This window comes from Colias eurytheme, chromosome 1, assembly GCF_061535395.1.
Source record: "Colias eurytheme isolate Ceu_HAF_F1 chromosome 1, ilColEury1 Martin Lab GWU primary, whole genome shotgun sequence".
Taxonomy (NCBI): Eukaryota; Metazoa; Arthropoda; class Insecta; order Lepidoptera; family Pieridae; genus Colias; species Colias eurytheme.
Window position 1 is genome coordinate 4,020,967 of NC_142980.1, and position 27,941 is coordinate 4,048,907.

At 32.9% G+C, this 27,941-nt stretch overlaps 1 protein-coding gene across 1 annotated transcript; it reads right to left on the bottom strand.

The window, feature by feature from the left end:
• Positions 1-503: 503 nt before the first annotated feature.
• Positions 504-27,821, bottom strand: LOC149910963 (uncharacterized). The gene is made up of 6 exons (XM_090101532.1): positions 27,099-27,821; positions 15,611-15,764; positions 9,238-9,395; positions 3,465-3,695; positions 3,133-3,267; positions 504-1,463 (listed from the first exon to the last, which is right to left on the bottom strand). The coding sequence occupies exons 1-6, from the start codon at positions 27,729-27,731 to the stop codon at positions 660-662; spliced, it is 2,115 nt and encodes a 704-aa protein (XP_089957658.1). The 5' UTR covers positions 27,732-27,821; the 3' UTR covers positions 504-659.
• Between the last annotated feature and the right edge of the window lie 120 nt (positions 27,822-27,941).

A 27,941-nucleotide genomic window follows, 5' to 3' on the forward strand; every position in this document is an offset into this window, starting at 1 on the left:
ATTTATTTTACACTTTTTTAGGAATAAAACAAAAATTACTAAGGGATATGGCAAAGATATGTAAGTAATTAAAGAACGTGGTCGCTAGAACTACAAGATATCTGATATGTAAATAATTCTTCTAGTCCACTGAAATGTTAAATTTTGTGGCCGTTCCCAGAAGAAGCTTTTTTTTATGTGGGTCTACATATAGATAGCCCGGTATAGAATGGAATAAGTTATAAACGTATAAACATTAAACAAGTAGATTTTTTCTCAATATGTATAAAAGGTCTTTCCGAAAGGACGGCTCACGGCTGACATTTTTGGAGTACTATAAAACAAACAAAAATTAAAATAAAGGTCTGATGTCATTTGCAGCAAAGTTCAATTTTCAAGATAGCGCCCGCAAGACAAGGTTACCCCCTACATATAAAACAATTACTCAGAAACGCAACCGTCAATGTAACATTTCTATGGACTACAGGTTATAAAATATAAACAATTTGGTATAATTTTGGCATCGTTAACAAAATGAACTAACATAACTTAAAATAAACAACATTGAAAGATTAAAACAATCTTCACAAACAATAATCAACAAATCATAAATTATTATTTTCTAAAAGGTACTGGACTCAAAGTTTTCAAGATTTTCAAATTTACAAGACTGTGAACGTTTACTTGGTTGTGTGTCTTGTCCACTGCGAGCGCAGAGCTGCCATCAGATCGCTCCGATTCGGGACCTTTTCGCTGGTTGAGCGTGTGATCGGAGCTCCCGGAGCGAGTTGACTGGGGCCTGGAACGCTGAGAGTGGCTCCGGAGGGTCCGGCCTGTGGCTCAGCCACTTCAGCAGTGCTCTCGGAGGGGCTCACGGGCACTATCAAACGGACGCGGCCGTCTTGACCAGTTGCAGTCAAGGTCCCACTATGGGATAGCGGCCTTATGAATGGCCCCGCAAATTCCGAGCTGCTTGAATCGGAAGATGAACTAGAAGAACTAGATGTGTCGCTGGAACTGGACAGCGAACTTTGCGAATTCCCAAGGCTCATGGCTTGAGCCATGGCTTCTATTTCATCAGCTGTCTTGTTCTTCAGAAAGCTAGAAATATCAGAGTTGCTGAGATGACTTTTCAACGGTGGGATGTTCGGAAACGCGTTGGTGTTTTGATAGAAGAGCTGACCCTTAGCTTTAGTATCTTTATCGTTGCAAACCATAATATCTTTGAATTTCGATATCAAATAAGACTGTATTTGCTCGTTGGACATTGATCCAAAGTTGGGAGCCGAGCTGGGGCCGGCACGCTTCTCAGACGAATCTAGATTCAAGTAGTATTTATTCGGATCAAACTCATCGTCGTCTGAATCCTGGCTCACTTTAGCGCTATTCGTAAAGAAGTCGATGAGGTCATCTTCGTTCCTTGCTGAATTTCCATTACACGATCCTTCCGCTTTTGACCCTTTGTGGGCTCCAGAGGTCTTGGCCTAGAGATTTTGAAATAATTACAGGATATGTATGGGTACATTGTTCGTCTTAAAAATATGTGCTTATTCAGATTGAATTAAACCTTATTCACTCACCAAATTTACTATTAAAAAAATTACCTTTAGAGTTATAAATGTATGTCGAATGTTTTGGTTCAGTTTGGTTTATTTCAATACTGAATTACTGTATAAAATATTACAACAACTAACACTGACAAGGACGACGAACTTTTTTTTTTACTTTGGGAAATGCACTTACGCATCCCCCTCTACGTCATTCACAACTAGACTAAAGCTAAGCAAACGTCTTTTTAGTGAAATTAAAAGGAGTCATTTCAAAACAATGACATTTGCTTTGCTTAAGTTTTACATATAATAAAAATAAAATAATAATAAACATTAGATGCAATTAAAATAACACACACAGCAAACAACAAATGGATTAACCAAATAATTAATGATGAGGTTAAGGCAGAAAACAAAAAAACAGGCACAAAATGAAAACAATTTCACAAAAAAGCAACTTTTCTCGAAATGGAAAGTAAATTGTGTATAGAGATTTATAAGAAATAATCGAAATGTAATAATATATGAAACCGAATATGTAATCGGATATAAATTGTATCATACGAAGTTTTATCAAAACGTTATTCACAACTAAAATATTTGTATATACCGAATAACATTAGTTTAATTGACTAAAATTTTAAACGAAATTTTTAAACAGGCTTTTTTCTCCAGATCAGCGTTTATCGACTCCTCAAAACGTTTTTTCGAAAGAATTTGAACATGGTTTGCCAAAACAAAATGTTTGATTTTTGTCGCGTATCCACGAGGACATTGTTGGCATTGTTGTTATTAATATAAATCTATTTAGACGTGTAGATTGCAGGATAATAAAAAATATTCTTTCAATAAAATAATAGTGACGAAATATAAAAGGATTTAAAAAAAATATTCCACAAATAAAATAAAATAGTTACGAAATATAAAAGAAGCACATGCAAATGAATTACATGAAATTCTATTATTATATTACTAATGTCTGTCTGACCAGAAACATTTTATTATAATGTTCAATTTTTATTATGTTTCAGTAATTTTGAAATGTGGCGATGATTTTGATATCTTTGAATCTTGCCAAAGAAGTTACACTTCTGACACGAATGCTTGGCACACACGCTCTTTTTTTAAATATCTGGTCAGGCTTTGACTCTATGTAAAGTCCACAGTCGTGATATTATAATGTATCTACTATAATTTTGTAGTTTAAACATGATTCACTCTTATTATTATTTTTTCAAATTAAACACACGACTGAGACCCTTCTCTAAGCATAAATTAGTTAATTGTTAAACGGAATTGTTTGTGAAAGTGGTCGTAATAGAAATAAAATACAAATTATATTTGCAACCCTATGTAAATATGATAAAAATGTTATTATTAAATTACTATAAACAACAAACATTTTCCTTTTAAAAATTGAATCTTTTATAAGGCAAACTTGACAACCCTATGTGAAGAAACTTTAACACATTTAACAACCACTTTCACTTTATTTTATATCAAAGAAAGAGAGTATAAATAGGCACATCAAACCAAACTTAAGCGATTGCTGAGGTGGGATTGTAGGTGACATCTAATGTAAGCCCACTGTTTCAATAAATACCTGTGGCAGAAGTGTGAGCCGCTCTGCGTTGATTGGTCGAGGCGATCCCTTCTCGCTCGCTTGTAAATGATCAACTAAGCCCGCAATGTGTTCCAAGAGCTCCCTGTTGTGGACTATCAGTTGATGGGTGCGGGTCTAGAATAAATAAATATTACAAGACAATTTTGGATTGGATTTGGATGTGGATTATGGCATAAGACCTCATTTATATAAATAAAAATGAAAATGATATTTTTTTTTTACTTTTTGGTAAGGCACAAGGAAGGTTCTTCTGGAGACAAAATATTAATATTATTTTTGAGTTTGAGTTTGAGTTTATATGATAATCGTACCTGAGCCTCACACCGAGCCGCCTGTTCTGCAGCAAGCTGATCACGCAACAGCATGAGTTGCGCGACAGCTGCCTGTGTCTGCTGCGACTGCTGCTCCAGCCTCTCCTTCAGCAGCTTCAGTTGGTGCTGGGCGCTGAGCGGGGTGGTAGCGTCATCTGGCAATGGCGGCAGCTCTTTGACCTTTGTGATGCACTCTGGCAGGTCGGGCAAAGTCGGGCTTTGCGGGGGCAGCTGTGGATGTAAAGGTGATTTAGTAGTTTAGGAATACGAAAAATTACTGAAATAAATGAATTTCTAAAGGCTTACCACATTTATTTATGCGATAGAAAAAGAAGAGAACTTGATTAACAAGATTTATATACTTTGTAGCTTATATATTTTACTGCTTACTATATATTTTACTGCTAACTAGAACTGATATGTTCAAAAAATCTATAAACTTTAGGTTACTAAAAAGTCGTTATGTTTATTTCTTTTCCATCTTCACACGTTTTTACTCAGAATATAGCTAATCAATCAGCACAACTACGTATTTAGTTACAATAAAGAACGGAATGAAAATCAACCGTTACAATAAACTCGGAGTAAACAAAAGAAAACCTTAACAAGAAACTCAAAAGATCGTTAACTAAGTTATAATTGAGTCAGTCAAAATTTTATCAGAAAACTTGTTGTTTTCTTTAGTTACGGAGGGATATATGTATATTGTTACAGACCAAGAATTTTTTAAAAAGGTTACTGGCCTTTTTAGACTAATAAAAATATATGGAACGTTGTAGCTTACGATTTTTTCTGATTTTATCGATATAGTTATTTAACATGGTTTTCCATATTAATTACACGGTTGATAAAATGTATAATTTTTTTTGTATTCAACAGTAGGTAGGTATCTATCACATTATCTCATACAGATACAGCCCTTAGTAATATTGTAAACAGAAAAGATATTGTTTATTGTCTATGTTTCTAATGGATATGGATTCTAATGGATAAACTCAAAAAATGAAACTAAGATTATTATTTTGAAAATCTTTAATCAGTTAACTATCTTGACCAAAGCGTTTCCCTTCTTTCACAGATTTTAATAACTCAGGCCCCGGAATCACAGACACAATAGAAAATCTATTGGACCGATCGGGCCGTTCGGGGCTCAATGGGTTAAAATTATGTTCTCAATTTAGAATAATTATAAGTAATGCTTGTATGTATACTTACTATTTAACCTGAACCTAAACATTAATTAACCCTCTGTCCACAAAAGACAAACCTGTCTAGATATATTAAGCGAGCGATTACCCCTAATGGAACGGTTAGACCGACATCGATTCGATCAGTCGTTGACATTGATTAACGTTGACAAGATTCCGTTTACCACAAAACGTAGATTGGAACGCATTCATCAGGTAAATGGCCGACAAACAGTTTGTGAAGGCAACTGTTAAGATATTCGAAACAGTGGTAAAACAGAAATATAAAGACACATCGCGACCGATATACGACAAAAGATAGATATGCGTGAATTTAATTTTAAATTGAAAGTTCCGTAGCATAAGGTTTATTTTACAAGCAATTCATTATAATAGCCAGAGCCCAAGAAAGTCAGACCTTCGTTATTTTATAAAAGCTGAAAGTTTGTCTATGTGTATGTCTCCAACATAGGTAAGAGTTATATAATAAAAAAAAAATAAAAATCTTTATTAACCAAAATATTCAAACATTACATTGTTAATGTGACAACAGTAGGATTAGTTCACAAGGTTGCTAGTACAGTGATGTCCAAACTAGGCTAATGCCTGTATCTTGGATATCAGAAACGGAGTACAGGTCACTTTATTACGACGAATTATACAGTACATCATATAATATTATAATTATTAAAAATGAATGTATTTAATACTTTAATAATATGATGTATTCAGAGGTAATTTTAACAATGATATACTTAAGAACGTTTGGCAAGTTATACTGGAACCATGAACGTCTTAAATGTATTTCAACGGGGAAATAGCTTAACAATTAATAGTAGTCTACAATGACGAATGATATAGCAATTTCTCGGTGTAATATCTGAAAGGGGACAAAGCTGTGATGTATTCCTGTATTACCTGACCTAGTGAAACGTGTACATTGTACAAAGGACCGAATATCTTAAGAAGGAATATAGCTATTCATATTAGATTTGTGAACAATGAACTAGATTTGATAACCAATTTTACTATAATATAGAAAGGTATATCGAAGCGCTTTCAATTTAAAATAGCGGTGTACTTTATAAACAAACTGCTAGGGTATAATAGATTTTTAAATACTTTGAGCTGATTCTGCTTACAGCGCAAGATATTGCACTATACTGTAGAGTCTCTGAGTTTTGATGTTATTATACTTAATTGAAGTTCTGTATCGAAGCGAAACTCTATCAAAATATCGTTGGTTCTAAGAAAACATTATCCAGAAACCCTCAATAATATTATCGTCCCATTTCCACATGGGGGAGTGTTACATACTAAAAATATCGAGTTTCCACAGGTGTATTCGTGCCAAAAATATTGGTTTTATTTACCTGACATACAATATTTGCATAGCAAAGCGGATCGGACCCTATACATTCTTTGTGTGAGCTGAAACTTTGGTCTTTGCATAATGACAAACCGTCGAATGCTTGTGATTTGCATCTAGCGTCTTTTCAAATGCAAATAGTTTCTGAAAGGGTTCGTAAAATTTTAGCATAATTTGACGGAATTGAAGGAATTTATTTTTCAATCTGTGCAATCTCCCTTTATTCCTAAAAGTTTAAAGGTTGGTACCGCAATAGGTTCTGTCTATAGTGCGAGGCTTTATCTGATGCTTACATAATATTACATCCTTAAAATATAAAAGTTTTATTGATACTGACTTCAACGCAAGAAAAAAAATATAGCTAATAATAATTCTGCCCAATCTTTATAATATCTAGTACATACAAAAAAAATATAAGAAGACTTGTAATTGCTTTAAAATGCTTTTATCAATTTTTCACAAAACACACGGGATCGGGAACTATGCGGGTTTTCCTTTGACTTAATACGTAAGCGGAACCACGAGCGAATATCTCTAGTATTAGATATACTGGTTGCACTCTTTCCTATTATATTTATTTTAAATACATCTTCAAAGAATATCCTATTTAGAAGTTGTTTATAAACAATTTATCAATTACAAAGCACTGGTTTTTATCGCTCTTGTCAATTCAAACACATTCAATTTTAAATGCGTAATTCATCGAATTAGATTATTAAGAAACTCTCTGATTTAACAGAGTTGGACTGTTAAAATAATTATATGCAATAATCTTATTTAAAACATCAAAAAATCGAAAATCGTGTAGTACGTGTATAATTTAACATTGCTTGTAGTTAAAAGTTACAAAGAAAAATAATAAATTAAATTCATACAATTAAATATGGTTATTTATTTAAGCTGCACTGTAAAACTTTTTTGTATGATCGCCAAGGTACCTACATTATAAATAAATAAAAGGTGTTCTAGGATTGCAGCAATCCATGTTTAATTATTATTTCAGTTACCTGTATCTTTCGGTATTTCAGCAGGAATTATAATTTATTTATGATCTTAAGGTTGGTTACATAATTTATATTTTACTAGCTTTCCGCCCGCGGCTTCGGCCGCGTTTTCAAAGAAAAACCCGTTCCCGTTGGATTTCCGGGATAAAACCTATCCTATGTCCTTTCTCGGGTATCAAAATATCTCTGTACCAAATTCCATGCAAATTAGGCGTGATTGAGTAACAGACAGAGTTACTTTCGCATTTATAATATTAGTATGGATGGACGAATATTTTTATTTTTTAAGTCCTACCCTGTCTGTTTACTGATTAGTTCAAATCCCACTTCCTAGAGAGTGTTACGTCAAGATTGGTTGAGCCAAAAGTTCTTACTCCCAATGATATTATTATAGATTTGATTTATTATTATACTTCTCTAGATTCGATGTGGGAGAGCGTTATTATGAGTATATTCTATTTTCAGTTTTGATATTGTTTCTATTTTTATTAAGTGGAAATTGTATAAATGCCACGATCCAATAATATATTGTGTATGATACCATCTCAATTTATTATGACGTGTGAGGTAAGACTGTATTTTTCCTTAATCAAGAAAAGAATATACATATACATATAGATATAGTATAGAATAGATATAGAATATAATATTTGAGTAGTTGTCGTGACGTACGGCTTAATTACCTTTGAAATGTAAAAATATCGATTACTCAGGTTTTTATTTCTAGAATTTAATGAAAAGAAGAACTTAGGTACCTAATCACGTAAGTATAGTAAAATCTCTTAGAATTATAAGATGAATAACAAGCATATAATAATTATATATCGAAACTGTTTAATTTTTTTCCCGTCAATTCTATGAACAAGTCTTTGATTTATACTGAAAAGAATATCATGGGCTTCTTTTTAATAATTAATGTCCCTTCAGTGGAGCGACAAAGTGATTTTTACGACGGCTATTAATATTCCACAATGACGTAAATTCTGTGGCTTCAATAATCTTCTTTACCGTTTATTAATTGATTTCATTTTTCAATTTTTCCTGAGGGGAAAATGATTATTCTTCACTTCCAAGAACACATAAATTACTTTAATATTCGTTTATTTTTGCGGCATCTTATTATTAGGTTTATTATTGGCGCCTCGTATTAATCTTTTTCGTGGAAGATATATTCGAAATTCCTTCATATTGGGTTAAATTTATTGTACAATAGAATTATATCATTATCATTCTTTATGAATAATACTCTATATGTAACTAAGATTAAAACTAACTATTGTGTCATATTTATATGCAGGATCATAATATACATATTGTAGATACAAACCTACACCAAAAACTTAGAAAAATAGATATATGTCGAAATTTACAGACACTATTTGTAAAAGCTCTTAATCACTTAGTCAGATTCAACTGAATACATATGTGTGGAAAAATATTCATAGACAAATAGTTTGTTATAAACAATCTGCAAACTGTGCCTGGTATAAGCGGCTTTTATTTTCTGACTGAAACTGAGGTTGTTTTTAATTGTGTTTGCACCCAATGCGTATCACAAAGGCTTTGAAAACTGTCATGTTTGAATAGAAGCGGATCAATCATGCTTGGTTTTAGTTTCGATAACATTTTTGAAAGCTTTTAAAATACTCTATGTTCGCTTCAATCAAATGTAAGCGAAAAATATAAAAGGGAAATGCATGTAAGCAAATAGTTTAAAAATTGACATCACAAACGATAGAGCGCGTCGTTTCAACATTTTTAAAGATATTTAATGAATTGAATACTAGACAATATTCAATGCAAGAATACCTATCCGGTATTTCAATTTGGTCTAACCCAGCCGGGAGATAAGTTATTGCGAGAGCTTGCCAAAAATTAAGAGCAATGTTTCTACAGAATCTACGATAACTCACGACTGGTTTACGTACGGTGGACGAACTTGCGTCCAATTTGAAACACTGATCTATGACATGAATTATGAAATCCAAAAAATATGAATAAAATAAATAAGAAGGGTGTCCTGTGTTCGATTCCCGGTGGAGAAGAAGAAAAAAAAATGTCTTGGTCTGGCAGGACACAGAAGGCTGATCACCTACTTATCCCTAAAGAAAATCGATCGGTGAAACAGATGTATAATGCCCCTTACCCCACTAAGGGACACGGGACTTCGCTTTACCTAACTTATTTGCTTCTATAATACTACTTTTACTTACGGGGGGCAATTTCCTGCTTTCCTTCTTTGGCGGCGGCCGCGGCGGTGGCGGCTTGTTCAGGTTCAGCGTCCGCGGTCGCTGGTGGACCTGGGCTCGCTCCTGGCGGTTCAGCCCTGACGTGGACGCTTCGCACTCTGACGCAACATCTGATGTACCAGCTAAAAATTCTAGTTTAAGTACGGAGTCTTATGCATAATATAGCAAAACGGCAGAAATAAGGTTGTACGCCTACACCATTATACGCAATATACAGTTTTATTTTTTCTTACTTAAGATAAATACAGTGCAGATAAAAAGGACATATTAATGTTTGAAGAACGATGGTGACATCAGTTGAAAGAAAACTAGTTTTGATAAAGAACAACGCATTACATTTAGCTAAGTTTATGAGAAAAGTTTTGCGTCGAACAAGAAATAGTCGAGAGCTTTAAGCATGTACAGTTTAAAGTGGAAAAACGTTTTAAAAAGTTTTATCAATTATCAATTTATATCATATGATACTAAAATAAATTTGATTTAATAATCCCATTTCATTATTAAGTTTAAATGATATTTAATAAATTTACGTTTTTCACATGATATTTTAAAATCAAAGTAAATATCAAAAATGTATTCATTGAAACGGATTTATTAAAAAGCGCAGCTATTAAAATGTGGATATGTAAAATTCATACGCATCATAGACAATCAAAGAGATTTCAGCTCTTTGAACGAACATGACACGGATAGACACGAAGTGGGTGTATTGTATTTCGAGACACGTTTGTTGCATTTTGCTTCTACATTCGCAAATACATTTCATACGTGTTCAGGATTTTACATCGAGCGAACTTCATTTGTATTGTAATATCCGCTATTCAGTGGCTGAAAAGCTTCATGTAAATATGAGATACACGTCCCGTATTAGCGCATATTGTATGCCAATAAACGTAGCAATGAGACCAATTGTTAGCTTGGTTTTAAAGTTTGTTTCTGGAATACGGGATTCGATGTAAAACAGTAGTTGATTGAGTATGTGAATATGCTTGGACATGAATTGCATAAAAGCTCGCAGTGTTATCAGGGAAATATAAGGGTTTTTGTTTTAGTGAAACTTCTTTATGCGTGTTAAGAGTAAAATTTTAAGGTCGCCTCATGGCCGCCGTAAAGTGTAAGACTATGATGTAAGGCGATGATTTTGGTATCTTAGAATCTTGCCAAAGAAGTTCCACTCCTGACACGTTTGCTTTTTAGTTATTTTTTTCTTTACAACATACATATTAAAGAGTGTCTGTAAACGTATTGCGGCTAACTACCCTTCGGGATACATCAAAGTTAAGGCGATCATTAAGTTAGTTTCAACCTTAGGTTTCAACCTCCCAGTTTTGATGCCACCGAAGCTATTAAATGTCCTTGTAAAAGATAAAATTATTGTGCACTAGAGTCTTTGGGCCTAGGAAACTTTGTATGCTAGTTTTATACACATTAGCTGCAGTCATCTATTGATAATATTTTTTAATGTTTGGTTTATTAGAAATGTAAAATAAAAAATGTAATATTAGTCCAGCGCAATGCGAAAAAGTTTACCTATTATTTTTTTACTTGACTTTGCAGTTTTCTTGCTTACTTTGTTTTTGCAGTTAAAACAAAACGTGATCCAACTTTAAATATAATAAAGATTAATACTTCTACTTGTATCCGTATATTATAATTGAAAAGACCATAAAATAATGTCCTAACCAATCGGGTATAAATGCATTATAAAATTTATTCCTAATTTTCAAATATCTCACGATGTTAAGATATACCTACAGATATTAGAATACATCGTGATGTGTATTATTATCTAAAGAACATATAGAGGTGGTAGTTGGTACGTATTAAGCAGACAGCCTGGTGATATTCTCTCATTCAACGGAGTTGGAACAATTTCGTACAATTAGTCTCAATTGAATATCTTCATTCATTCAACGCTGTCTAGGCGAAGCCTGCAATCGAAATAGTATGTAGTGTTAAATTGACTTTCAATATCGGTAGAAGAACAAGTTAATTCGTGAAAATCCTGCTTTCTAGATCTTATAGACGGCATAATACTGAGTCGTTATTTAACCGATATATTTAAAAGTTCTAAATATTTCTTCGGTAGCAGACTAAACGATAATCACAATTGGATTTTTAAATGCACGAAGCTTACAAACAAAGATGAAAAGTTCAAATAAATATTGCATAAGACTAAATAACTACAATATACATTTAAAATTCTTGATTAGAGGATTTCAAGTGGGAAGGAATCAGCGACGAATTAAACTAAACCTATAATTTGAATAAATCAAATCGTTAGTTAATCCATTTAAAAGGTGGTTTGTACTTTGACATTCAACTATTGACCATGACGTGCGGTTAAAGTCGCACGACAGTAACCAAATGGAGTGCATTTAAATGAAGCTGCAACTATTATATGGGGTACTAATGAATAAAGTTATTCAAACCGTGTAATAAAGCTCTTTTACTGCTGCTGGATTAAATGTTCATATTTTATAACGCAATTTGTAATGTTATGGTTCTGTGGATTATCTATCGAACAAATACGTACGATAAATTAAAAATAAGATTTTTTGTTATATATATTTTTCATGAAATAGGAAATGCATATCAAATTATAAAAAATAAGAATAATAAGCGATTTGTTGTTTTGTGTTGAGTTTGAAGTCGAAAGAGCAGAATATATTTTTATTAAGAGTCACATGTGAAAATGAAATATATTAACGTGTCTGGGAGAAAACCCACGGGACACAAGCAATACTGTATGTGGGTATGTAATATATGGTTAAACGTGAAATTTTTTAAAAATCTATATAAAACTACTTTTTTTAAACTTAAAAATTAAAATGTTTGTTTAGCAGGATGAAGAATGTTAAGATTTTAGTTGCCGGTAACACAATGGATTTGGGAAGGATACTAAACAGTGGGTTGAAAGATATGTAAGAATCCAATAGCTTCGTGATATAAAAATACATAGAATCTCTGAATGCTCTGAGTAGCGTGAACCTAGGTTATTTGTAATTTTATTACATAGAATATGCACAGATTACGTCAACTAATAACGTCACATCACCTGATTTATAGACTCAAGTTAGTTGAAAGATCGTTAATTTAAATCTTATACGACATGTTTATTAAATTCTGAATGTGTGGCAAAGTTTCATATAAAACACAAGTTCGAAGCTGAAATAAAAGTATTAAGTATGACGTCAATTTAACTACATTTAAGCTTTGATCGTGACTACGTGCTCTTGTATATTCTCAGTGAATACATAATGAATATCTTCAATATTTATTAAGAAAAAATATCAAAATATTATTAACTTGTCACTGCTAGAAAATATGAAAATATTATTAAGTTTAAGTATAGTGTGTACCAGTGTACACATTATGTTTACTACATTCACACGTAAACACGTATAGTTTATACGACTCGCATGTATGAACAATTTTTTACTCTCTGATGTTTGAATTTGAGGTCTTATATTTATATGCAGTATATTAAGAATACACTGATTAAATAATAATCTTTTGGAAACACAGAAAAAGTGGGGCAGCCCTATTTCAAGTAAGCTAATTTCAGAGAAAATTAGTCAGCTACTTGAAAAATCTTTAATTTATCCTAGCTACAGTACACAGTTCCTTGTCTATAAATAACCCTTAACAGAAGAAAATTTGGCTTTATACAATTCACAATTTAAAATATTAATATTTTAGTTATTGCAAAGAGTAAATGCGAGGAATTGCAACATTGAAAGTTTCTGTGCAAAAATCTTTACTTTAAACTCTCCTACTATGTCCAACGTAATATATGACTTTACAATGTTAATATTTCTAAAGGCTAATTATAATCCGCCCACGTTGAAAAGGTGATAATAAAGTTAGTTACGTTTTACATCATCGCACTATGATGGGTTAGATTTATATGCATTGACTTGGAATTATGGTGTTCGTCGTTACTGAGAATTAACGGGTTTTTATGTATCATAAAAACCCGGATTATAATTAGCCTTTAGAAATATTGGGGTTGTAAAGTCATAGATATAGAATGAGTATTCTTATCATTTAGTACCTAATGTTATATTAGTTTTAGCTATAGAATCTATTTTCATGTCTTTAAGTAGGATGGTAATGAATTTACTCAAGAAAATATGATTTGCTAAATACCTATAATCAACCGTTTTAGGAATATTGACTGCGAGAACAGTGATATATTAAATAAACAATAAAGATCATTTATTAAAAAAATTACCTAACTAACTTAAAGTATATACTTATACAAAAATAATCTTTAAAATAGTGAAAAAATTAATCGTTACAAACATAAAAATTGGAATCAATTGTACTATATTCTTCTAACACCCCAAATATATTTAGCGGAAGAGAATAAAAAATAAGTAGGACACAATAACTCGATACAAGATATTATAGTTTTAATAACAATGCTGAAGAGTATCCCGATCGTTTCAAATTATTTCTCATTTATTCCGACGCTTTGTTATCTTTATTTTTCCTCGTAATAAAGGGAAATTTATTAAGAAACAAGAGTACACTCTGAACGACTGAATGTTATTTAACAGCCAATAAACCTTGCTGTATTAGGGTTCCTACAAGCCTTATTAGACGCAGAGGAATTATGTTACTGTTACGGTTTTCTTTGCAATTAAACTGTATTTATGGATACTCGTGGAGAATAAAATAACACTGATTGGTGAATTGAGCTGCTGTTGAGCTTTGGCAGGCAGACGATAACGTATGACGTTTTGTTTGTTTTATTTTTAACGGAAATGAGGGTGAAGGAAAATTTTAATTGGATGTAAAGAGGAATAAACTTTATAAGAGTTTATAATCTTATCTTATCTTATCTTAATATAATATATAAATCTCGTGTCACAATGTTTGTCCTCAATGGACTCCTAAACCACTTAACCGATTATAATAAAATTCGCACACCATGTGCAGTTCGATCCAACTTGAGAGATATGATAGTTTAAACATGTAGGTACCACGGGCGAAGCCGGGGAGGACCGCTAGTTTTTATATGTAAAAAGATAATTTGAATTTGCTTATGTTTGAAATGTAACTGAAATCTGTACATAGAGTTACTTATAAATGTAATATTTCATTTAGTATACTAAAATTTTCATACTATACAGCTTTTAAACATGTTGTTACGAATTAATACATATTCATTACTCGAGAATATTGGGATCGTTTCGTTGAAATGTCACACATCGTCATGTCGTAACTGCAACGCCAACAAATATTATTTTCACGCATTTTCACGCTTAATAATTTCATCAAACGTCAAAAAATGTCTCTTGAAGGCAATAAAGTACATGCGCAGTAAAACTTTAACTGCCGTCTCGTTGGATGATGTCCCTCAATAATTATGATTCAAATACTTGGCACATTTCAGTTATAGATTTACGATTGTACGCTCAATGACCTGGACGACTTCGGCGTAAAATAAAATGGAAACAAAGCCACGTTATGGCTTTATTCCTGAATCTGGATCGCCGAATGACGTGGATACTTAGATATAAGGGTTATAAAAACTTTGACATCAGGTGAGCTATTTAGGCTTTTTAGAAGGGCTGTTTTTATGGTGTAGTCCAATTTTTGAATTTATTTTATCGTTTTGTATAGAGCCAAGAATTTACCTTAGAGACTTTGGTATATGTATAATAATAAGTGTCATGTAGATTTTAGGACAAAAGGTAGTCGCCTTTATCCTCGCCACTAAGAATTTTGGGTCAATGCTTGCAATTCAACAATTTCCAGGAGTTAGTTCCACATTATACGATTATTTTACGCTATTGTATTTAAAGCAATAATTCGACTATTTCTTGTAGACGACAAAGTTTTCAGCACCTGCCTGTTTGTGAAATGCAGAGATAAATAAAAAATTGCAAATTACATGCGTTTCCATGTACAACAATACATCTGTCACCATCGTTCTGTTTAAAATGTAACATTCGCTTAATTTTTAACGTTCGCCGTGCCAAAAAGCGAGCAACACAGTGACAAATTATAAGCAATTTTTATCTTTCGCCGTGCGAAACAGTAAACGCCAGCAATACATAATACTGAGAAATGAAACTACGTGGGCGGGAAATGAACAGGATGTCAACTGCAGTTAGGGGAAACGGTTGGCATAAAGATGGAGTAAATAAACAATTGCGTGGAGCCGTATGGAGCGTATACGGAATCGCAGGAGCGCAGGGGACTGGCTACTGTGCCCAGAAACAAAATGCAACTACTAAATAATGACTGCGGTTCCGTATACGCTCTTTATGCGCACAAATATCTAGACAAATCGTCCAGAATACTAATTGTAACAGTTAAATACCTTTGGATGTGCTGGGCTCGCTTGGGTTGTAGAAGACTGGCGCATCTACTGCCGACGACGTCGATGGCGTCTCGCTCTCTGGGCTATTTATCTGCATCTTATGGCACACCTCGAATGCCTGCCCCACTGTGCGCACGATGTCCATTGCTTGGCCCTGGGAACAAATACCGGCCGGCATGTCTGAGTTTGTGATCTTTGGTATGGTGCTTTTTGGGGTTAGCAAGAAAAATGTTAGGAAGTCTCAGGTCAACCCAGAGTTAATCAGCTAGTTTGTTAAAATATTGTTAGAGTACATTTATTAATGTTTTAGTTTACAAACATTATCTATTGATAGAATGCGAATAACAGCATATTGTTAGTATCGAACTAATTATGCATTAGTAATTAAAAAATATATAATACGAGCTAACTAGTTAATAAGAGTCAAGTTCGTTAGGAAGAGTGCTCATTCAACTGAATAATATGATAAAAAAGGGGCGAGTAAGTAATTAATAGATATTAATCGAATTATGTTTAACCCCGGGGCCCAAACCCCGCGTATCTGGAAAAGTTAGTGCATAATATGTTTTAGTATTGCTAACTTATAAATACCAACGACATTCAAACATGCCAATTTGTGAATTCGCAAATATGCTATCACTCAAAATGAACAGATTCTGAAGTAAAGCCATGTTTATTAACGAGTAATTAGGATACATGTGGACGAATGACTTTAATCTGTTAATTAACAGCTTCGCTTATCTCATATCAAACACGTAATAAATTTAACAAATTGGATTGCTGTTAACACAGCTACCGCGGCATTTGATGTTCAGAATTTAAAAGGACATGATATCATTTTATTCCTATGTAAATAGGACAATGTGTCCATATTCCAATATAATTAGTTACAAACGCAGTAAACAATTGTTTAGGATTGCAGGCTATAATTTTAGATGCATTAATTATCAGTAACACAGTTATTATACTCCACACAATACCGCTTTGATATAGATTCCAATACAAATTGCAAATTACACCCACTGAATTCAAATTTCTAATTAATATCTAATAAATCTGCCGTAAAATAGCTCGAATAGCGACAAATAAATGATCATACACAATTTACCATAGAAATCTAAATAACAAGACACATAGAAGTGCTATAATGTCATAATTCGTATAAAAACCGCTGTCGCCAAAATCAACACATTCAAACCGAAAGCTAAACAGTACACACAAGTAAACTATGCCTTTTATTGGACAGCTTGATTTTAGTGAAAACTAACTTATCTATTAAATTAAGCTTTTGAATATGTATCCTAACGCACGAATTTACGGTTTATTTTAGAATAACATCCCTAAGTATATGAGACTTTTTGCTCCAATACGAACAAACGTGATAATAAGAATGGTCGACTGTGTCATTCATTGTTATTTCGATTACTATGGTGACACTCGTAATACTTGTAAATATTCTATAATTTTAAGGAAAAACGGCATTATTTCTAAAAAAAATATTTTCCGATGAAATATTATTCCTTTATAAGTATAATTACAACTTGTGGAAGAATTTCCGCAATGGGAATTGCTGAAACACACCATGTATACACTCATACGTCTCCAGAGCAACTGAACAGTGACGAATGCACTGGTGATGTGCAAATCACCTGAGTGGCGACAAGGTCACGCACGCTTACGACTTCTAGTGTCTTGTTATTTAGATTTCTATGCAATTTACAGTAAAGTACTAATCACATCGTTTAACGTCAGTTAAGACACATCAAATAATTATATTAAATAAAATAACGATTTAAGTGCAATCGTATAATCCACCCAGAAATAATACACAGCCATCAATAGCTTGTTATAATTAGTTTTGGCACTTTTGGCATAATTCAAAACGTAGGCGGATATCCCAGTAGATAGTAGGATATATAAATCTTTGCGAAAACATGACAAAATATACATTAACTATCTTTACAGATCTTATTTGGAAATGATTTATGGCATATCATATATTATTACATTTGATGTCGATGATTAATATTTGTGTTATTGCTTGTTTGATAACGATCTTGCGAAAGCTTTTTTTAATATTTTGTTTGTATGTATTTGATTTGTTTTATTATTGTAGGAGTAACTTTGGTAACAATTGTGACAATTTTTTTTAACTTTTCGATGCAGTATCAAATACGATAATTAATGAAGTAGTTAAATAAATAAAAAGTGTTACTTTCGATTTGTCGATTAAATATCGGCTATCTTGATCAGGCGTTACAGTTTCGTCTCTGCGATCTACGCGCTTACAAGAGATTTCTATCGCCGGTTAATCACAAGGCTACAATTTATTCTTGCGCCAAAAAAGGCAAATCATTAAGTATAATACATACTTATAACAAAGTTAACGAAGAACGTTTGATGTTTCTATGCAGCGTGTTGTCGCTCACAACAAACTGTCACGTCTCACGCTGTCAGAAACAAAGGCTTGCGTAAACCACCTCTAAACTGAATATCGGGCAAGGTGACGCGAAAATTGAAATCCCGTCGAATTTGATGTAACGTAAAACACTTCCAAAATTGTGACATCATTTTTTTCGTGCGCATTTTTGCCGCGAACTTTTTAATTTTGTAATGCGTTCGAATTTTGAATTCTTTTTAATTTTGAATTGCTGTTAGAGAGAGATGGCGATATATTAAATTATTTTTTAATCTATTGTTTATGCCAGTGTTAAATAAACCAAAATTTTATTTTGAAATGGTAACAAAAAAAAGAGATTGAGTGAGAGACCCTATTATATTTTAATAATAATTAACGACATGTATTTTTCTTCACACTAGCAACTATGTAGTAAGAAAAATCTCTGTTTTTTTTAAGATCTACATATTTTTATAATCACGCGGCATTATTTCCCGCGGAAAAAAATGTATAAAAAATATAAAAATAGACTTAATAATTATTTAGGACCTACAATATTTATTCATAATTAACTCATAATATTGTTTCTCTCAGTAAAATTCAGGTGTTTCCAGCCGTTTTCTTCAATGGTTATAACCGAAGACTAAATAATGTAGGCGCAAACTGCAAAGGGTCTTAGAAGTTAGAATTAGCGGGAGTATCCATCAGTGTAGGTAATAGATATTGGGCGCAAAAGTAATTATTTACAATGTGGTTAGGTATAAATTCGTACGGTTAAGATAAATCGTTTTATGAAAGCCTATTTTTAAATAGATAAACAGATGAGTAGAAATATGAAATTGAGATAAGTAGTTTATATTACTGAATAATTAGTTAATAGTGTTATTAAATTGTTATGTTTAATATTTAAACATTAAAAAACAATACAACGATTCTATAATTGAGTTGATTAAACAAACTTGAGTTTGTAATTAATATGAAGGGTATTTTTTTTTGATAAGTAAATCCACGTTTTAAGCAATGTATACAGACATTTAATTGAGCAAAAAATAATAAATGAATAAATAATAGAAGTAGTATATGTTGTTGAAGTTCAATATCAAATGAAAATAACTTTGTTGACATTGGCCGTTGACCGCGAAATCCATTTTCAAAATAAGGAAAATAATTGAATAAACATTCGTTCTGAAACGACATACGAATGTAAACAAATGAATAATGATTTTATTTGTATTTAATTTAATTTATCTGGCAGTTCTTTATTATGCCATTAAACTATTTAAATTTTAATGCATGTAGATATTTTTTATAAATATAGATAATTATCAACGCCTTTTAGTATCTCTAATATTTAAACAAAAAAATTAATTGTAATTCTTATTTTTATATTCTTGTTTTTATTAATAGCTTCACCATTATAGGTTTAGCCATTAGTGCATTCATATTATTATGTACCTAGTGATGTACTTAAATTACATACCCGCATAGGTTTGATTACTTACTTAAAAGTTTGTGTATAGGTTGAATTCGTGCTGATCCTTTGATAAAAGAAAGGACATTATATTTTATTGAGTTATGCCAATATGGGCATATTGGCATAATATAGCTTCGACTATAAATTGTCTTTAGATGCATTATTATCAAGAAGGTCTCTACAATATGCAGTCCCTATGTTATTTTTTTGTTTTATAAGTATTAGATAACACAACATTCAAATTAAAATAATGTTTAGGATAAGGCCCTTTTAGCTACAAGTGTTTATCGGACGGAAAAAAACAAATGCAGAAAAAGTTCTAATCGGACATATTGAATCGGAGTTTTACAAACTTATGAAAAACAATAGTAAGGAATTATCAGACTTGGAACACTGTTTTATGTTACTGACAATGTATTATACGCCTGCAAGACAAATGAGACGTTACAACTTAACGTCCATCTTCATGAACGTGTAATAGTAGCAGACAATAGACATTATAGGCTTAAACGGTGGTCATAACTCAAATTAAATGAAAACCCCCTGACCCCTTTTAGTTTAATAACATAGAATAATAATTATTAATTATTATAGTCTCTATAATACGAAGATACGAGGCAAACAAATAACAGGAGAAATAGAATAAAATAGATTCTGTGGTAAGTACTTCTTCAAACAACAACACTCATTATTGTCAATAGTAATGGAATACGTGTCCAATCAAATAAAACGTGAATTCATTTAACACTAGAGCGAATTGAAGCGAACACATCCAGAAGGTCAAGGACGAGCATAATTGGAGTTCAATTCGGAATCTCAACACGTGTTTATTGACTTGCAATTAATATTGATACGGAACTAATCAAAGTTATGTGTGCCTTTCTATCTCCCGTGATACACGTGCAGGTCCCTACAGTGCGAAAAGCGTATGGATGTGGTATAACAAAATGACGTCACGCGCGCTTTCCTAGGCCAAGATTTTCGTGGCGCGGCTAGTCACCACATCAAGCCGCATCTTTTTTTTGTGTGGTGATTCTCAATGTTAGCCAGAAGGGCTACTACATTTTAACGCGGACGCGTGGGTGAACTGAAGGTTCACCCTGGTAGCGACATGCGCAAGGGCTTCCCCTCTTGACGGGGATCTCGAACCTCGGCTTTGGCTGTCGCTTGAGTGGAGGAGGCCGGTAGGGCCCTAGTCGGACGGACGCTCACCCGGGTAGGCGATCAAGCCGCATCGCTAGCCTATTTACACAGGTGACTAAAATTGCATGCGACTCGAACGTTTTCTTCGAAAATGTTGAGAAGAATAGGTGTTCGTGCCGATGCATTCTGAGCCGCTTCGCGCAGCAATTGCTTCGCGAGGCTGCTCGCTCTGTGTGGAACCGCCTTATAAAGTATGAGCTAAACAACATTGCACAAAGTATAGACAGCGTCAAAATTATTGAAGAGCAATCGTTGGCTGTTATCCAATAATCGTTGGAAAAAATCGTTTTTAACTCTATATTTGTTGAGTAAATGGGATTGTTGATATTTCAGCGTACTTCGACTGTATGAATATAAACGCATCTCTTGGGATTCGTGCGTGAGGTAAACAATCTAGTATTCGACGGTGAATATTTTATGTTCGTAAACGTGTGCCCTTAATGTGTGTATTGATTGTTAAATTATACAGGCAAATGTGTTAATAAACATTGGATCATATATATTTTTCCAAAAAAACTACAGTATTTAACATATAAAAAAACACATTCAAAATTGTCTATCCAATTGATTTTATACAGTCTCTCATACAAATTATATTCCCTTAGCAACCAAACCGATCCATCCATCATCTTCAACTTAACGCGCTTACCGAACATATTCGTAAACACATCATAATATTACGAAACATTAACACTTTGTTTACTCACAAATTTATAAATTATCAACGGTTTTCTCTCGCGGGAAATGCAGCAAAATTATTTATAGTTGTTTATTGCTTTTAATATTTAACATATATAATATTAAAAATTATACCTGACAAAGGTAAAATATTTAAAAAAATGTTGAAAATGTCTGGTCGAATAATTTTAAATAATTAGATCTGCTCATGTTTATGAATTCGCGTATAATATTTGTAGTTGAAAATGTTTCCGTTAAGATAATATTCATTGATAAAATACTGTAAGTGTACATATGGAATATTTTCTTAAGAAACTTCAATAAAATTGTAGAAAGCTTACAATAAAATAACAATTGTTTATAAATACCACTAATGGTGTGAAATAGGTGGTATTTTGTTTTTGTGTTGATCTTGAAGGTAAGCTCTCTTGGCTCGTACTCCACACGTAGTTCAGTTGTGTGCCTTGCATTTAAGGTGAAGAAAATTCAACTCCTATTTGCTGATAGAAATAGAGGTTATATAAATGTATTTTCTTGTACGAAATCCATAATTGGAGTGTGGGGATTTGGAAAATTTTATGAGGTGTGACTCTTTTTTGAAGGTGGGGACCTTTTACGGGATAAGTAGCCTTTTATGTACCGATCGGCCCCGTAATATTATTATAGCGACGTACGTATTAAGAAAAATCTAAATATTCATCTTCATTCACCAGGTGATCCAATCCATGATTTTTGTAGTAAGACGCATGCACTAAGTACTTAACGGGCCAGGAAATGATGTTCCTAAATATAAAATATCTAAGTTTATCTACTAATATTATAAAGAGGAAAAGTTTGTAATTATGTAATTATGTATGTATGGCTTTCAAGCACAAACCTCTCAACCGATTTTTATTAAATTTGGCACAGACAATCTTTAGATCCTGAGAAAGAACATAGGCTACATTTTATTGCGAAATATGTACCACGGGCGAAGCCGGGGCGGACCGCTAGTTAATAATATTTATAATTACTTTTTAATCCTTTGGTAGGTGTAGATTTTAGTCTTCAAATACTCATGTGTAATTTTTTTTTCCGTACGACCTAGTGTACTAATAACATTAAGTAGTTATAATTTTTTTATTGGTACCAAAAATAGTTTATGTATATTGGTCAACTAATGTCATTGCATTAGATACATAAACACAACATAAATCGTCAACTTGATGTATTTACACTTATAGCATTTCCATTCGAAGCGTGTAAGAAACTAGATTAGGGAGACGGTTCCAGGGTGGAATACGAATGAATTGATTTTTCTTCGCATTGACAAGGGTATCTGTCAGATAGGTGTTTCTTTGTTTTGTAGGAATTCGCTCCGTATAATTATAGTAAAAAAAGTTATAATTTATACCATAATTGACGGGATTGATTGATTGATTTGGGACCAAGTATTTTTGTGCGTTTTGTATGACTACAATATTAGACGAGAATGAAGGAAAAAGAAAAGGTCTATTAGATTTAGAAAATTGTTCTATGACTTGCACAAAATGTGTGAGACTTTTCTATTAACATTTCTTCTGTAAATTTAACGTGCGCTGTATGAAAACGTGTCTAGATATGAAAGACATCTGAGTTATTTCAGACTAAGCTCTGAGTAAAAAAATTCGACTCGTATTTTCATTATTCAACCTAGACCTATTTTTAATCGGAAGACGCGCTCATCTATTAAAATATCAGGTGATTAAAATTAAGAATTTTTACTTCAGTATAGCTTATCTCATGTAGATAATTACATTCTGAAACTACCAATTCTAGCTTGTAAAAGTGAAACTTCTATAAGCGCGTTGATAGTAAAATTTCAAGATCGCGACATGGCTATACTTGCTGCACGCCATGGAGTAAGGCGACGTTTTTGGTATCTTTGAATCTTGCTACAGAAGTTTCACTTCTAACAAGTGTGCTCGGCACACATGCTTTTTTTTAAAATACTTAATTTTCACACTAATAGCGCTTCAAAAGTGCAAAATTTTCCACCACAATCACCTGCACCTTTGCGAAAAGTCTCCCACTAAAATACTTCCCAGAACGTAAATTTGTCTTTCCATTACCCATGTTTACATCGCAAACGATAAAATAAAAAGCTTTGTAGTTACTTCGCCTACGCTTGCGTTAGCAGTCAATGTAGGTACCTCAGAATACGAAGGATTATTATCAGTCACAGAATGAAAGGATTTTTAATTGCTGAGAATTATTCCGTTTGGTTATCCACCAGTGTAAAAGACTGGATGCGACTCTTGGCTCACCGTAAGATATTTAAACAATCCGAATAAAACAAAAGTTTATAAAAGTGCAACCTTTGCATTAACGTTATTTTTTTTTCTATTCTAGTCTATGTCTATTACCATTATGCGTTGCAAGCATTATTTAAATATCTTTACCATTACTTAAACTATTCCATTTCAATTTGATATAGAAATCGGACCTTAAATTATATTATAATTTGAGGTTCAGCTTTACAGTTTACAATCTGAAATAGGATATTATAAAATTGCTGTTAAAATGTTTTGTATGAAAATCATAATATGTTTAATTACACTATAATTTGAAGTTTTGTTTTATAGTTAAAATTGAGATATTCGAAGCCGCCAATTAAATTTAAATGCTCCGAAATACTCAATAATCTCGACCGTGAAACAGCCTGAAACCCAATTTATTTGCAATATCCGATCCGAGTAACACTAACGCTTTATTATTTTGTAATTAAATGCCTATTAATTGATGTTTGTTTGTACTCTATAATACAATTCAGTTAAATTACGACGAAAATTTAAAAATTAATGTTTCTTTTTTATATTTAGGGCTGATTTTTCAATCCTTGGTTAAAACTTATTCGTTGAATTATTTATAAAACTACCATTTTAAAAACGTATTCTAATTGCCCGTAGCTGACAGTTTACGTGACATTTTAATATTATGGTGTAATACTTTATTGGACAGATAAGTTTTATCCAAGCATTGAAAAATCGGCCCTTAGAGTTAATATTTTTTAAACCATTAATGTTTCGTTATTCATCAGTTATGAAAAGTTTTGGAAGATTCTTTCAGTATCGTCAAATAGTGCCAATCAATCAATATTTCAAAGTGATGAATACCTACAGTATTTCTTCTTCCAAGATTAATAATGTTTTTGCCAAGATGTCGCATTGTCAATAGGCTATTACAGAGTCGAAATGTCGAAACTTTGAGACAAGGCAATTGTCAAAGAAGTCTACGCAATAATTAACATTACAATTGGCTCGAAGTTGGAAACTTTATAACATGAAAGCCGATGAGTTCCGAAATTAGGGACCGATATTGTTTCTTACTTTCAATTTAACATTGTCTTGGGTTTGTTCAATATTCATATCAACGTGTGAAACTGAATTACTAATTTAAATGTTAACTCGAATTCAAACAGTATAAGTTATAAGCCTTTTATAAGCCTTTAAGTTTTGACAGTTTGTCTAATTAATGATGTTTGTTTGTTTAGGAGTATCTTGACCTTGATTGCGGAAAGGACTCTGAGAGTTTGTGTAACTGTATGTTTTGTTCATTGTGAATGGTTATTCATAGTATTTTGATACTTGTAACATCAATATGATTGTAAAATGTAGGTCTTTAAATACAATAACGGATGATTTTATTATTGTACGTAAGGAAATTTATTAAGCCACCTCGAAATATATAGGCTGCTATAACAAAAAGGAGTGATTAGAAAATTCTTAACAAGGCAAAAAAAACTACAATATATTGCAAGTTGAAAAGCTTATCAAGATTCGTTCAACAAACCGCAGACAATACTATATTTAAGTGGAACTATAAACGCGATTCTACTTCACGTCTGTCCATTAGCACTTACGATACAGAACGTAAATTCAAACGAATTAACGATAGCTAACCTCAAATTCAACAAGAGTGCGTATTTCGCACGTTTGTTCCAAAATATCCCGAAAGCACATTGAGCTTGGTTTTCTAAATAATAAATGAATGCGACGACGGAAGTATGAGCCTTGACGCAAGTGTCTTGGGACCTTTTTATAGTACCGTAATGCGGGTACATTAATGTTGACTAACGAGATATCTATAAAAATACACAGACTAAATATAGATGAACTAAAACAGCGGTTTATTTTTATAACAAAGTAATTGACAACGGATGTACGTGATTCTTTCAGTATTGTGTAAAGCTAGACTATGGTTTAGGCTTATGATAGTTGAAAATATTGGGAGTTCAGTATAATTATTACTTTTGTGTTCTTCATTAACAACGCTTTATATTTATAAGAAGTATTTAATACAGGAAAGTGTAAAAATTATTTTTAAGAAAATACCTAGATACTCGAAAATATTTAGCATGTTCATTGTTCAAGCCTCAAATTAATTCATACAAAAGCCGGTTAGTAATTTCATCTTTCCGTTCATTATTTTTTTCAGAGGCTTAATTTATTTTAATTGTATGCCAGTACTACCGCTAATGAAGGATCTAATAAATTTCGAAACGTTGCTCCACGACCAGATCACTAAGGAAAGTTATGAAAATATTTACGTAATTAATCTCGGGTAATGCATTGTTTAGCACTATATCAAATATCTATTTTTGTTATACAAAGTAATTTTGGCCGGTACCGAAAACTTCCGTGAATACGTCAGATAACGCATAATCAAAATAAATATAGGACAATATTGAAACAGCTCTCATCATGTCTGTTGTATACTATGATTTATTGAAGTCTATCAATAACTGTTCCGCTGGTTCTGCAGGCATTTGTATTTTATGCGATTTATTTTTCGTGTCATCTTTTTCTTTAAAGTATAAAAAGTATCACAAGAAAATATTAACTGTAGTTTAAATAATTAGTTTAATGCATATGTACGCATGGGAATTTAGTATTAAATAATGTGGAAGATTACAAAAATCACTTCTAAAATAAATTGACTTAAAACATCAATGTCAAAAAACAATGTTGGTACGTAACTGTCGAATATAAAATTTTAGAATCAATGAACGAAACACATAAACGTTTTAAAATTAAACCCGTGGATACTTTGGAGTTTTGTCGACATAATTACTTCGATTTATTAGTACCATTTCTTGAAATCAATCTCAATTTAATAGTCCTCCAACGCGAAGCCAGTAAACATAAACGGCCAATCAAAGCAAAACAAATTAATAAACTTTGATCTCGGTAAACTGTTATTTTCGAGCCGGCCATTCTTCGTTTGACTGTATTCAGACGCGTCTAGGATAAATTTATGATATAGTTTCAATGACTTTTTCAAATCCGTCCCATTAATCAGTTTATTTTCGATCAATGTCGTTGTTGGGTAATATTTACAGAGGTATTGCGGGTTTTGTCTCTTTCGCATCAGAAATACGTAAAGCAGATTCCCACGGATAATTATAGCCTATTTGTGAATACTAGAAACCAGAGTTTCTAGTATTGAGAGCAATATATTCTAAATAAGACACTTATGCACTCGCGCTCTACTTGCATCGGTATAAAATATTTGACAGCGGCCACAAATGTTTCACACCTGAATAACGATTGCAAAATTACCTGCTTTATACACCTGTAACGCAGTTTCAAAATACACGAAACGCCTATAAAAATACCGGGCAGTGTTGCCAAAACAATAACTTTGTAATAATACATTAAACTGAAAAATTGGAGGAATCGCCAAAAAATGCACATAAATTTGTTAACTTCCCTTACCTCTAAATCGGAATCCATGCCTTCTAAACTAGGGTTGGGTTCATTTCGTATCGACGCTCTATTTCTTCGTGTGAGACTATTAACGCCCATGAGTTTACTAGAACGTCCTAGAGTAGCACTACCACTAGTTACAATTTCAGGTTCACGAAAGGAAAGTTTCTTTCTTGGTCTTTCATTTACATCTTGCATATGATTGTCCTGGAACCTATCTATCACTGGAAGCACTAGTCGCGACTGCACGTATACTTCGTCAGATGATTCAAACCTTCGGTGTAAAGGAGATGATTCCTTTGGAAGCGTATTACTATTATTATATTCCATGGCATCTTCATATCGCTTTGTTGCCCCAACCGACATGGGTCTCGGCCTTACCCCTAAATAATCTCTAGGCGCTTCATCGATACGACTTCTGTGTTTCACCTTTCGCATTTCACTGAACTCCGGTTCCGACCTGCTGCTTTTGAGCCTTTCATTCTTCTTGCTTTTCGTTTCTTGTTTTTTCTGACGGTCTTTGGATTTCAGAGCTCCAAGCGAGACGAGAGTGCTCCTCGCTTTCAGGAGCACCTCGGAGGGGAGGCTCTTCAAGAGGTGTTCGTTTCGTCGATGCTTTTCATGATCCTTGTGGTTGGACATTTCGCTGATATTCGTATAGAGCACATGTGATTTATTATCTGTCGGCACGTTCCGTGTATTTGGCGTGTTCGCTTTGTGTGAAACGCGCTCTTCCGCACTGCTTCCCACGAAACAACTGACTCGCTGGCGGCATGGTCGGCGCGTGCGTCGCGTCTCTACCACCACAAATAAACACACGCTAGTATTCCCACCTCGGAAATTACGCTCACA

Bases quoted from the DNA above. Each gene is read 5' to 3' on its own strand.
- LOC149910963 (XM_090101532.1), bottom strand. From the start codon at position 27,731: ATGTCCAACCACAAGGATCATGAAAAGCATCGACGAAACGAACACCTC. The intron at 9,396-15,610 runs GTATTTAACTGT...TAGAATTTTTAG, and splicing joins CGAGCCCAGCACATCCAAAG to CTGGTACATCAGATGTTGCG. The intron at 3,696-9,237 runs GTAAGTAAAAGT...TTACATCCACAG, and splicing joins AAAGCAGGAAATTGCCCCCC to CTGCCCCCGCAAAGCCCGAC.